The 11,169-nt window shown below is 46.0% G+C and overlaps 1 protein-coding gene across 1 annotated transcript; it reads left to right on the forward strand.

Moving 5' to 3' along the window:
* Positions 1–3,380: 3,380 nt before the first annotated feature.
* COPS8 (COP9 signalosome subunit 8) lies at positions 3,381–10,268 on the forward strand. The gene is made up of 8 exons (XM_005495569.4): positions 3,381–3,546; positions 4,354–4,424; positions 5,118–5,166; positions 5,324–5,456; positions 6,300–6,407; positions 7,058–7,120; positions 8,230–8,271; positions 8,914–10,268. The coding sequence occupies exons 1-8, from the start codon at positions 3,469–3,471 to the stop codon at positions 8,991–8,993; spliced, it is 624 nt and encodes a 207-aa protein (XP_005495626.2). The 5' UTR covers positions 3,381–3,468; the 3' UTR covers positions 8,994–10,268.
* Positions 10,269–11,169: the final 901 nt, after the last annotated feature.

The raw sequence follows: 11,169 nt of genomic DNA on the forward strand, positions 1-11,169 counted from the left end.
GAAACCAATGCCCCTGTGGAAATGCAATAGATTTAAAAGCTTGTTTGGGGAAAAGCAATGATCATTTCCCACTGGCTGCTCACAGCTTCCTTTTGTGGGTGCAGCTCCTAAAAACCAGGCGTTTTCCCCTTTGATGTCATGGAAGGAAATACCCTTCCGTGTTTGGATCCAGCTTTTTTTTGCTCAGCTCAGCCCTGCTAATGCCAATCAGGCTGTTGAGGGAATGGGAAGGGTGTGGGGAGGTTCAGCTTGACCCTTTAGCACCGTTTTCTTTATCTTTCACATTAAATTGCTGTCCCATTGTTCCATATCGCCCCTTGCATCTTAATTTCCCCATCAAGAGCCTTTTGTTCCCCTACAAAGCTTTGGAAGCAGATGAGAAAGGGAAACCACTTGCAATCATCTTTCCAGAGGGTACCTCCAGATCACAGACAGCAGCACATGGAAATGACCGGGAAAATGAAGCCCTGTCACGAAATCTCTGCTATTTTTTCTTGGAAATGCCTTGGTATTGCTTTGAAAGCTACTTGGGACTGTCCAGGATGGCAGAACTGGGATCCATTTCCCTCCCTGCTTTAAAATTCATGCAAGGCACAAACGAGTTGCTGAGATCTTCCTGCCATCATCACCAGGAGCTGAATAAAAATCACATTAAAGTTACTTTACACTCCTGCAGCAGCAGCAGCTGGCGGCCAGTGTCTTTAAGTGCTTTTTGAGCCCGTGGGCCAAAGAAAAATCAGGATGCTGTCAAGTCAAGGAGCCTTCCTGTTAATTTAAGGTGGTTAGCTTTGCCAGTGGGATAGATTTTCCAACGTGCTCAGCTGTTTTATGAGCCTGGCCTCTTCTTTTGGTGTCTGAATTGAGGAGAAACTCCTGAGTGAAATAAATGACCCTTGATTTTCTGGGATGCTGGCTCGGGCAGTCTCCATCACTGTCCAGAGGTCCTGCATGATGCCACCATACCGAGGCCAGGCTCCAAACAACCCCAGGAACATCTTCCAAACCTCCTGGATTTATAACAACCCTGAAAACACACCAAATCTGCTGTATTTTATCTTGGTGACCCGAAAAGAAGTGTATTCCTTCCCTTCTGGCATGTTCCCTCCCTGGAAATGTTGCCACAGCCTTAAACAGCTTTGGAAAAGGGGGGAAAAGAGAGAGGAGAGGATGCTTGGGAAAGGGTAGGTTCTGGCTAATTCCATGCCAAGGAATTGCTTCCAGAGAGGGGCTGGTGCATTTGAGGGGCTCGGCTCAGCAAAACGGGAAACAGCACTTCCTCCGGTGTTCCAAAAGAAAAGTGAGAAGTAAAGCTAAATATTAAATAAATAAATTAAAAAAAAAAAAAATAAAACCGATTTCCTCCAAATAGAGTCTCTTGGGTGGAAAGGACAGCGGGATGTGCGGATGTCCAGCTCCCTTGGATTTTTCGGCACTTTCTCTTGCAACTAGTGCCCTCTTGAGGAAACCTCTCCTCTATTCCATCTTTACAGGGCTTTTCCCCCCACGGATGAAGTGATGTCCCTGCGGGGAGCAGGAGCACAGCCAGGGGCTGCGATTCTGCCCAGGCCCAGCACAGCCATCGGGGACCAGCTCATGCCATCCCACCAGCAAGGAGGATGGCACGGGGATGTGGGATGGCATCCCCCCAGGACACGAACCCTTCCCAACTCCACGTGTTCCCGGTGGCAATGCTGTGACCCCAGCCGCGAGGGAAGGTCCCCCACCGGCACCATCACAAGCTGCCGCCCTCCCTGCCTCCCGAAAACGCCAGATAATTGGGAATGGGAGCAAAAGGTGAGGACAGCGCTCTTCTCAGATGTCCCAATGTCAAAGCACAGAGCTGGCGGCAACAAAGGGCCGTGGGGATCGATGCGGCTGGCGGGGACGGGAGCGGGATGAGAGGCTGCTTCCCGGGAAAAGCGATGCCTGAGCCGGCGGAGCAGCAGCGCCATCGCCTGGAGCCCTCCTCCAAGATGCTGGTGCCTCGGGCGAGTCCCAAAAGAGAACGCAAACACGCCTTAGTTTTGTTTTTCCACAGCCGAAACCTCTCCGTGCAGCGCGGGGACTCCATGGCAAAGGGATCGGGGTTTGCGCCGCTCTTCCTGTTTTTCACCCCAAAAGCGTGGGGAACGCGGGAGTTTTGCAACTCTTGAGCACGGCTTGGGAAAACTCCCTGCTTGAAGGATAATTGGTTTGGGGAATGATTTTTAGGGCAGTGCTGGGGATGGAGGGTGGTGGGAAGCGCTGGGGTCAGGGGTTGTTTAAGGAATATGGGGCCGAGGATGATGGTGGAAAGCAAATCTGTTGTATCAGAAAGCAAAGTTTTGCAGAAAAGGAGCCCCTCGGGTTGATTTGACCCTAAAAGTATGAATTTACATCAGTAACAACAGAGATTTGGAGACAATCTTGCCATTTCCCTTTACTTTCTATGCCTCAAACTGGAATGCAAACACATCCAAGCCATAAATGGGGCTCCTGAACTAAATTCTGGGGCAAGGTGGGCCAGGCTGGGGGTCCTGGTCCTGGATGGGACCTCACTGGGGATGGGGAGCCACGGAAAGGCAACGGCTGAGGTGCAGTTCCACCTCTAAAACAGCAACAGTGCTGTTAAAATGCTGTTTTAGCATATTGTGGGCTCTTTCATGGGATATAAAATACTTGTGCTTTTATCTATCTGTCTATCTATCTATCTATCCATATCTGTATGTATATATATATATATATATATATAAGCACAGATACAGATGCATTGCTATACATATATTGAATATTTATTGGGTATATATGGGAACTGTGTCAGGGGAGGTTGAGGCCGGATGAGCTCTGAACAGGCTCCCCGGGGAATGGTGACATTCCCAAGGCTGCCAGGGCCTAAGGAATGTTTGGACAAGATAAAGGCTGGGATTGCTGGGGTGTCTGTGCAGGTCCAGGGGTTGAACTGGACAATCCTTGTGGGTTAACTCAGGATATTCCATGGTCCTGTCGACAGCAGCAAGCATGGGGTTTTACAGGAAACAAAGATAAGGGAATCCACCTGTAAAAACTACTTCTAAAACCCACCAGAAACAGGCAGAGAACGAGAAAAGCAATTCCTACCCCTTGAGAACAACCCTTATGCAATAAAGGATGGAAGGTGCCCTTCGCACACATGACAAATACGGAGGGAAAACCGAGCGTGTTGCACGCCAAGCACAGTAATTTCTTTTTATGACGCGGAAACTTTGCTTATTTCACAGAAAACAAATGGCTTTTAAAACACCGCCACCCTCAGGCGCCGCGCGCCGCCCTCAGCCCCTCAGGGACCGTGGCCACGCCCTTGGCTCAAGCCACGCCCCCTAGTCAGGCCACGCCCCCGCGCGGTCCTCCAGGAGCACAGAGAGGCGGGCGGAAGGCGCTGAGGGCACGGCGGAAGTGGCGTCAGGGCGCGGGCGCCTGCAGCAGGCGGGCGGGAGGCGCCGTGAGGGGAAGATGCCGGTGGCGGTGATGGCCGAGAGCTCCGGGAGCTTCAGGCGGCTCCTGGAGCAGTGCGAGACGCAGGAGCTGGAGGTGCCGCGGGGTGCGGGGCGGGTCTGGGTCTGTCTGTGTGTCTGTGTCGGTGCGTGGGCCTGTGTGCGAGCGGGGGAGGGCGCAGGGTTTGAGCTGGCCCCTTGGGCTCCTCAGAAAGGCGCAGGCTGCACAGAAATGGGTGTTTCTGCGCAATTATTCGCGCCGTTTCGGAGGGAGGAGGAGTTTGTGGGTTTCAGTCCTTCCCGTGGCTGAGGAAAGGAAAATATTGATCAGGGAGTGGAGCCCTGAGCCAGGCTCGGGGAATTGCCCTCAGACCGAGTTTTGCTGTGGCAGCTTTCACTGGAAGCTCCCTCCGTGCTGCTTTACCTTCTCCTGTCCCTTGATAAAAGGCCTGAAAATTGGAAATCTTTGCCGCTTTCAAAATTGTACAGCTTTTTTTTAACTGCTGGTTTATTTCCTCCTTGTGAGCTCTGCTGAAGCGTGGCAGGGCCCAAAGCTTAGCTTGAGCTGTTTGGGAGGGGCAGAGACGCTTTGCTGTGGTGGACTGGCCTGAGCTGAAGCTAAACGAAGCCAGGGGTTAATTAATAGGGGTAAATTAATAGGGATTAATTTAATTTCACTTTCAACAGCTGCAGCTTTCATGAGCATAGGAAGCTGGAAGATGTAGGCTTATTTACTTCCCCCTCAAAAATTTGCACAGGCCTGTTATGCGATGTGAAAAAAAAAAATAAAATAAAAATCAGGCGTCTTGAAGTGTTCTGTTTCCATAAAACTTGCCTTCCTGCTGTGTTTTGTTTCATACCTCTCATTAAAATCTGCAGCCCTGTGATGTGTGTTTGCTTTCAGGCCCCTGGAGGGATTGCCACGCCCCTGGTGTATGGGCAGCTGCTGGCTCTGTACCTGCTGCACAACGACATGTGAGTGGCTTGTCCCAGCCTGGGACACTGGCTGTGTCACCAGCACACTGGGAAGGGGCTCTGTGATTAATGAAAGTGCTGGTTTTGCAAAGAAACAATGACAGTGCTCCTGGGGATGGAGTCTCTTTCACCCCTTGAGCTGACGGGAGAGCTGTTCTCCTTTCCTGTGGGGAAATTTGGGAATAAAGTTCCTTCAGTGGTGAAATTGGCTCCTCTGGGAAGTGTTGAACATTTCAGGGTTTTGTTTTGTAGCTGTTCAGGGCTGTGTTTGTTTTGGGCTGGATTTGTTCCTTCTGTTTAAACTCCAGCAGGATAACTCTGGCCCATCCCTGTTAAAAATGAGGGATGCTGTTGGCTTGAAGGAGCTAAACCTGCAGGAATTCCTGGGAATTTGCTCTGGGGGGTTTATTCCACATCCCTGTGTGTACTTAATGTACTGAACTTGAGGTTTTAGGGAGAAATTGCTTTCTCAAATTGGTGTTAAATGAGGCAATCCATGAGCTGTTGTGTTACAGCAGCCCAGGGTTGTCTGCTGGAGGGCAGCTCTGCTTTCCCACCTCAGTGTCCCATATTCCTTCCTGGAAATGATATTTTTAAAGCACTGAGAGCGTTCATCACAGCATCTGGGCAAACCTTGTGGTGTCTCTTTGTGACTGAGAAGTATTTTTAATCTTTTTATTTACTTATTTTTAGGAATAATGCGCGTTATCTCTGGAAAAGGATCCCTCCTGCTATCAAATCTGTAAGTGCTGGGCCAAATTCACCTCAGAAACCTGCTGGTTTTGTTGCACTGCAGTGTTCTCTGAAAACTTGGGGGTGGAAATGGATTTATGCATAAGGATTTTCTTCTGGATTAACACTGGAGTTTGGGTTTTTTTTTTTTTTTTTGGTCACAACAGGCAAATGCTGAGCTGGGTGCAGTTTGGTCAGTGGGACAAAGAATCTGGCAGAGGGACTTCCCAGGGATCTACACAGCAATCAGTGCACATCAGTGGTCCGAGACCATCCAGCCCATCATGGAAGCACTCAGAGGTAAGGCTGAGCTCCTGTGGGAGCAGGGAACTGCCTGGAATCATTTGTTATTTGCTCCAGCAGAAACAAATTGTTCATTGTGAAAAATCAGGACAACTGCTGCCAAGGTTTTGTGGGTTTTACTGTAAGGTTTTCGGGTGTTGGGTGTAAATTAAAAACTCTGCAAAACCTTGTAGAAGCAACTAAATTGGTCTTAGTAGGATTTTGTTTCTGTGTATTCTTTGACACTGGGTTTTCATAAACCATGTGGTTTGTTCTGTAAGAGCAGAACAGACCATAAATCACCCAGTTTTATCAGAATCACCCAGTTTTATCAGACTTCTAACCAGGGAACTTGGCTTGGCATTTCAGAACCTTGTAGGAGTTACAAGGTGGTTTTTCTGTGAAATGTTTTCCATCCTGTGCAATGGTAGCATGCAGACTCTTGCTCGTAGAGGGCAGTGCAGACTGCTGAAAGGAGGTGTTCTGCAAAACAAGTTCTCTGTAGCTTGAGGAACATTATTTCTTTGCTTTTTAGATGGCACTAATTATTAACTAATTACTGGCACATTGCCAGCAGAGAATGCCATCAGCTGCAGAGTTCCCTGTGCTGCTGCTGGAGCCCAGGGTGCTGCAGGCTGCACTTGGAGGCTCAGGGCAGGCCCTGAGGGGGTTTGCCCTGCCAGAGAACAAGCTGTTGTCTTCTGCTGCTGACTGTGAGCTGTGGCAGGGGAGGGGGAGCTCCTGAAGGGCTCCCTCGAAGGCTGGTAGGGATTTTCCAAAGGTGCTGGGATTGAGGGAATGTTCTCAGATGTCCCAGCTCTGGAGATGAGTCCCTTGTGTGCTGTGTTCCTCCCTCCCTAGACGCAACCAGGAGAAGAGCCTTTGGACTGGTTTCCCAGGCTTACACATCCATAGTTGCAGATGATTTTGCAGCATTTGTTGGTCTTCCTGTGGAAGAAGCTGTGAAAGGTACTTGGCATTATTCCCTGAGTAATTATTATACTGATAATTGTGGCATTCACATTCTCTGATAAAATCCCTTCACCCAAGATTGTTCTCCTGGGAAGCTCAGAGCCTCAGAGAAAAGGAAAACAATTCTTCTCTCATTTGCTTCTCCTGTGCTGTGCTCATGTGGAATGTGTTTGGGGATTGTTCACCCACAGGTGATTGTTCCATTGGGTTCTGCTGGGAGTTGTTTTGGCTCTTTGGCCAGTCAGGGCCAAGCTGTGTCAGACTCTGGAAAGAGTCACAAGCTTTCATTATTATCTTTTAGCATTCTGTAAGTGTCCTTTCTGTATTCTTTTGTATAGTATAGTATTCTTTAGTATAATATAGTATCATAAATTAATAAATTAGCCTCCTGAGAGCATGGAGTCAGTTTCATCATTCCTCCCCTCATCGGGGTTGCCAGCAGTTACAGTAGACAATGAGCTCAGAGAGCTCTAAGTGATGATTAATAAAAATGTACCTACAAATTCTGAGCCTCTTAAGTGACTGGGCAGTGATTAGAGAAAAAAAAACCTTGGTTCTGGATAATGGTTTGATTTTTTTAAAAAATTATTAGCTGTTAATTGTCACTCTTTATTCTCCCCTTCTGTCTCTTACAAATGCCTTTCCAGGTGTGCTAGATCAGGGCTGGCAAGCAGACTTTGCAACTCGCATGGTGATGCCTAAAAAGCCAGGTAGGTGGAGCTGTTACTTCGTGAAACATTCAGCATTTTTAGGAATTAGGTGTGAAGTTTTTAATTACAGCTTTGCACAGGATTTGTTAGATACTTTTTGGACACTCATGGTGCTCATAAACACGGGGCATGTGTAAAACGTGAGGAAGTACAAAGTGGTGGGTTTGGTTTGGACTTCAGCAAATAGTTTGGATTAAGCTACATCCTCACATGAACTTGTTTAAAGAAAAGCAGATAGGATGTGCTGGGATTGCTCCCTCTCCTCCTGCTGCTGGCTCTGCCTCTGTGCAACAGAAACTGGATGACCTCAAATGGTCTTAACCTAATAAAAATGAGTAAAAAATAGACCATCTTGAACCTGAGGTTTTTTTTCCCCTTCAGGAGAATTAGAACTTCTTCAGGCAGGGATTTAGTGAATCTTTGTGTTCTGAGGAGCTCCAGTTGTTGATATCATTTCCTTTGATTTAAAATCTAAATCTTCACTTTCATGGTGTTGATTACAGAATGTCTGTTCATGCAAACCATGGTCTGCAGAAACACTTGGCTTTTTGTTTTTCTTTTTTCTAAATCTCTGTCTGTGGCAAAAATAAATATTAATATGTAAAAGCAGGATGCAACAACTGTTCTTAAACTGCTCTGTGCAGCTCTGGCAGAAGGAGCCAAATTACAGCATATCCAAAAGGGTAGGACCTGTTAGACTAAGAAATTACATTGTGTGTATGGGCAGAGTTTTTGGGTTTTCAGAGCCCATAGTAATCAGGTGCCAGGTGTGGAAATTTACCCCTAAGGGGTACAAAGCCAAGCAGAGCCCTGAGACTTTATATATGAGCAGATGGGGGTTTTATGAACTGGCTGCCAAATGTGCCGAGCTTAAAAAAACTGGGAATTACTTACATGTGGTTTTTATTCCAAAAGTGAGTGCAAGAACTGCTATTCAGGCAAAAGAGACTCTTTTGAAGCAGCTAAGCCTTGGGTATTCTGCTTTTTAGTTATAAAGTCAAGTGTGATGAATAAACAGGTTTAATTTTAATTAGCTTTTGATCCATGTTTTGTGGCCTAGAACTGTTTAAAACTGTTTCACTGAGCTAATTTTGTATGTTTTTCTCCAGGTGTGCTGGAAGCTTCCTTTAACCGATTTATTCCTTCATCAGGTTTGTATATATAATGGATTTAGCTAAACCTGCACAAACAGTGTCAGCACTGAGTGGGAATTGAGTTCTAGAGAGGTGAATGTTCTCACTGGCTCCCCCAAAATAGAAAACAGCATCCCACCCCAATCAGGTGCTATGTAAATGTGCTTCTCCTTCTGTCTCCTCACTCCCTCACGTTTCAAGCAGTGCCTGAGATTCCTGAGGTTCCCACTTCCACAGCAGAGCTCCTGTGTGTTCTGCTGGTCTGGTCACCCACCAGACCTGTTTGTTTGGAGTCTCCAGGATGGCAGCTTGCAAGGAAAGGAGCAACCAGAGAGCTCCAGGAGCCTCCTTCTCAGGGCACAGTACTGTCAGCCCTCATTTCTCAGACTGCAGTGTGTGCAGAGAAACTCTGGAGGCTGCTGACAAGTGGAGCTTGTTGCAGCAGTTTTTGTGGTTAGTAACTCCTGGAGCACTGAATGGTGCAGATAACAGGAATTATGTCCTCTGTGCAGGGAGGAGATACAGTTAAGATCTGTCCCCAGAAGGCTGTTGCAAATCAGATGCATTTAATTTGTTTTCCCTTCCTGTTGTGATGGAGGGTACTGCTGGTGGATTTGCTTTCTAAATTTCATTAATGATCCACTTGTTTTATCTTTGCAGAACCTGCTCCAATCCCACCAATTCCCAATGAGCAGCAGTTGGCCAGATTGACTGACTATGTGGCTTTCCTGGAAAACTGATCACCCTGCTCCTGTGTTCAGAACAACTTGGGAATCCTGTGTACTGACAGTTTTAGATCTATTTTATTCTGTTTTATTCTGTTAAATGTTGCAGCGTCCCCCACTCAGAAGTGTGAAGTATCCAGCGTATGTCAGCCCCACTCCTGTTTTGCCAAAGCCCAGCTAGCAGTGAAACAATCCTTTACCTCCTGCAATATTTATTCAGTAGGTACACAGCACACACAGCAGTATTACAGTCTTTTTTTTTTTTTTAATTGACTCAAAGCAGGACCTTTTTCAGGTGTGTTAGAAATGGAGAAGAAACAGTTCTCTGGTGAGTACTGCAGTGCTTATCACAGATCTGTTGCATGTTGAACTAGAGGACAGAGAGTGGAAGACTGCCCAGCCTGTATGTACAGAGAAAAAATATTTTGATGAAAATGGAAGAAGACAATTTTGCAGTAACTCTCTTGCAAATATTTTTGTGGTATATTTAAAATTGATTTTTTTTTCTTGTTCTTTCTAGATTGTTAAATCTACTTCTTGTTCTGATGTGAGAAATTTCACATCAGGCATATTTTTACAGCAGAATATTTGTCTAACAAAGACAAATCTACACTTTGAGGAAGTATTTTGGCTTTTGGAAAGTTTTGAGTGGTGTAGGACACCAGATGTTTTCCTGGGTAACCCTACACCTTGAAACCTGTCATGTCTTGCTCCCTTTCAGTATGCTGGGCCAGGATCTGCAAGAAATAACATTTCTTACCTGTCTTTAGGCTTTCTGGGTTACTTTTGCAGTGATTGGAGAGGAGTTTCAAGTGAGAGTAGGAGCAGAGCCCAGCTGGGAGGGGGTGATGCACTGGGCTGCAGTGTCTGTTTGAAGAGCAATTCTCTGTTAATCTTTGAGCTGAGAGTGGCTTTTGGCAGCAAACATGAATTCTCTTGCCGTTTGTGTCACGTTGGTGAAAAGGCTGTGGAGGAAGAGTGGTGCTTTAAAAGGCAGTGCGTGTCTCCATTTGCTTCTCCGCCCTTTCTGAAATCCTATCCAGAGGTTCCATGGAAGCTGGCAAGTGTGCCCCTTGTGTTGTGATTGTTTTTCCAGTGTGCACTGCCTACTGTACATTCTCTTGGCGAGGGGGTGTTAGCAGGGAGGAATTACAAACTGTGCTCTTGCTGCCTTGAGAGCTCCCCTTGATATGTAAACACTTTCTCAAAATGATTATTTATTTGAAACCCACCTAAGACTTGGATTGCTAAATTTTTCTTCAGTGATATTAAAGAACATGTTTACACTGACCTTGTGCACTTGAGTTTTTAAATTTTCTGCAGAATAAAGGTCTGGTTTGGTGAGTTTTTAAAATGAATTCTTACTGGCCTCATTTGGAGTGGGCTAGTTAAAGATTACTGCAATATTTTATGCTTCAATAGCTTTGTGTGCAGCAATTGTATGGTGGTGTATTAAAAAACACTGGCACCCCTCAGATGTCTTAAAATATTTCTTGGTGTAAAGTGCTTGAACAGCTGAGTGAAAATTTCCCTTCTGTGTATGTATTGTACATGTCTGCACTTGTTGGTAGCACACAACCCTGCTTGAGGAAATAAAACTTAGACATAATTAAAGGATTATTAGGTACTCGGTGAGTGGTAATAGGAGAGGAGCAATCTGGACACTGGCAGTCTGTGTCTGTCTCAAATATAGTATCAAATCTATGTCAAATACAGTAAGTTTGATCTTGTCCTGTTCTGACAAGCTGATAACTGTGATTTCTCATCTGCTGTAAATTTTAAGCTGTCTTTTAGCTTTGGGTGAGGCATTAACTTATAACTTGCCTTGAATACTGTGTTCCCAGACACATTTTTTGCCTTGTACTACTTTGGAATCCAAGCTATTTCACCTGGATTTCATGCTCATTGCCTTTATCCTGGTTTTTGGTTCACAAATACCTGACTTCAGATGAGCAGCTTTGTGCTTCCCTGTCCAGAGCCCTACCTTGGGAAACACTGTGTGAAATATTTCCTAAAGTGACATCTTCAGGCATTTGAATGCTCACCTGACCTGCACTAATAGGAAGTGCACTTCCTATTCTTCTGCACTAAGAGGAAGTATTTTTGTGCTTGTATTTGCTGTTTTAATTGAAGCAATTGGTGTGGGTTTTGGAGTTCCTCCAAGTGCAGTGCTGAGTGGGAGGACCTTTGA

The sequence above is a fragment of the Zonotrichia albicollis genome, chromosome 10 (genome assembly GCF_047830755.1).
Source record: "Zonotrichia albicollis isolate bZonAlb1 chromosome 10, bZonAlb1.hap1, whole genome shotgun sequence".
Classification (NCBI taxonomy): Eukaryota; Metazoa; Chordata; class Aves; order Passeriformes; family Passerellidae; genus Zonotrichia; species Zonotrichia albicollis.

Excerpts from the sequence above, each read along its gene's own strand:
- COPS8 (XM_005495569.4), top strand. The coding sequence starts at position 3,469 with ATGCCGGTGGCGGTGATGGCCGAGAGCTCCGGGAGCTTCAGGCGGCTC. Across the intron at positions 6,408-7,057 it reads TGTGGAAGAAGCTGTGAAAG|GTGTGCTAGATCAGGGCTGG; the intron begins GTACTTGGCATT and ends ATGCCTTTCCAG. Across the intron at positions 7,121-8,229 it reads GGTGATGCCTAAAAAGCCAG|GTGTGCTGGAAGCTTCCTTT; the intron begins GTAGGTGGAGCT and ends GTTTTTCTCCAG.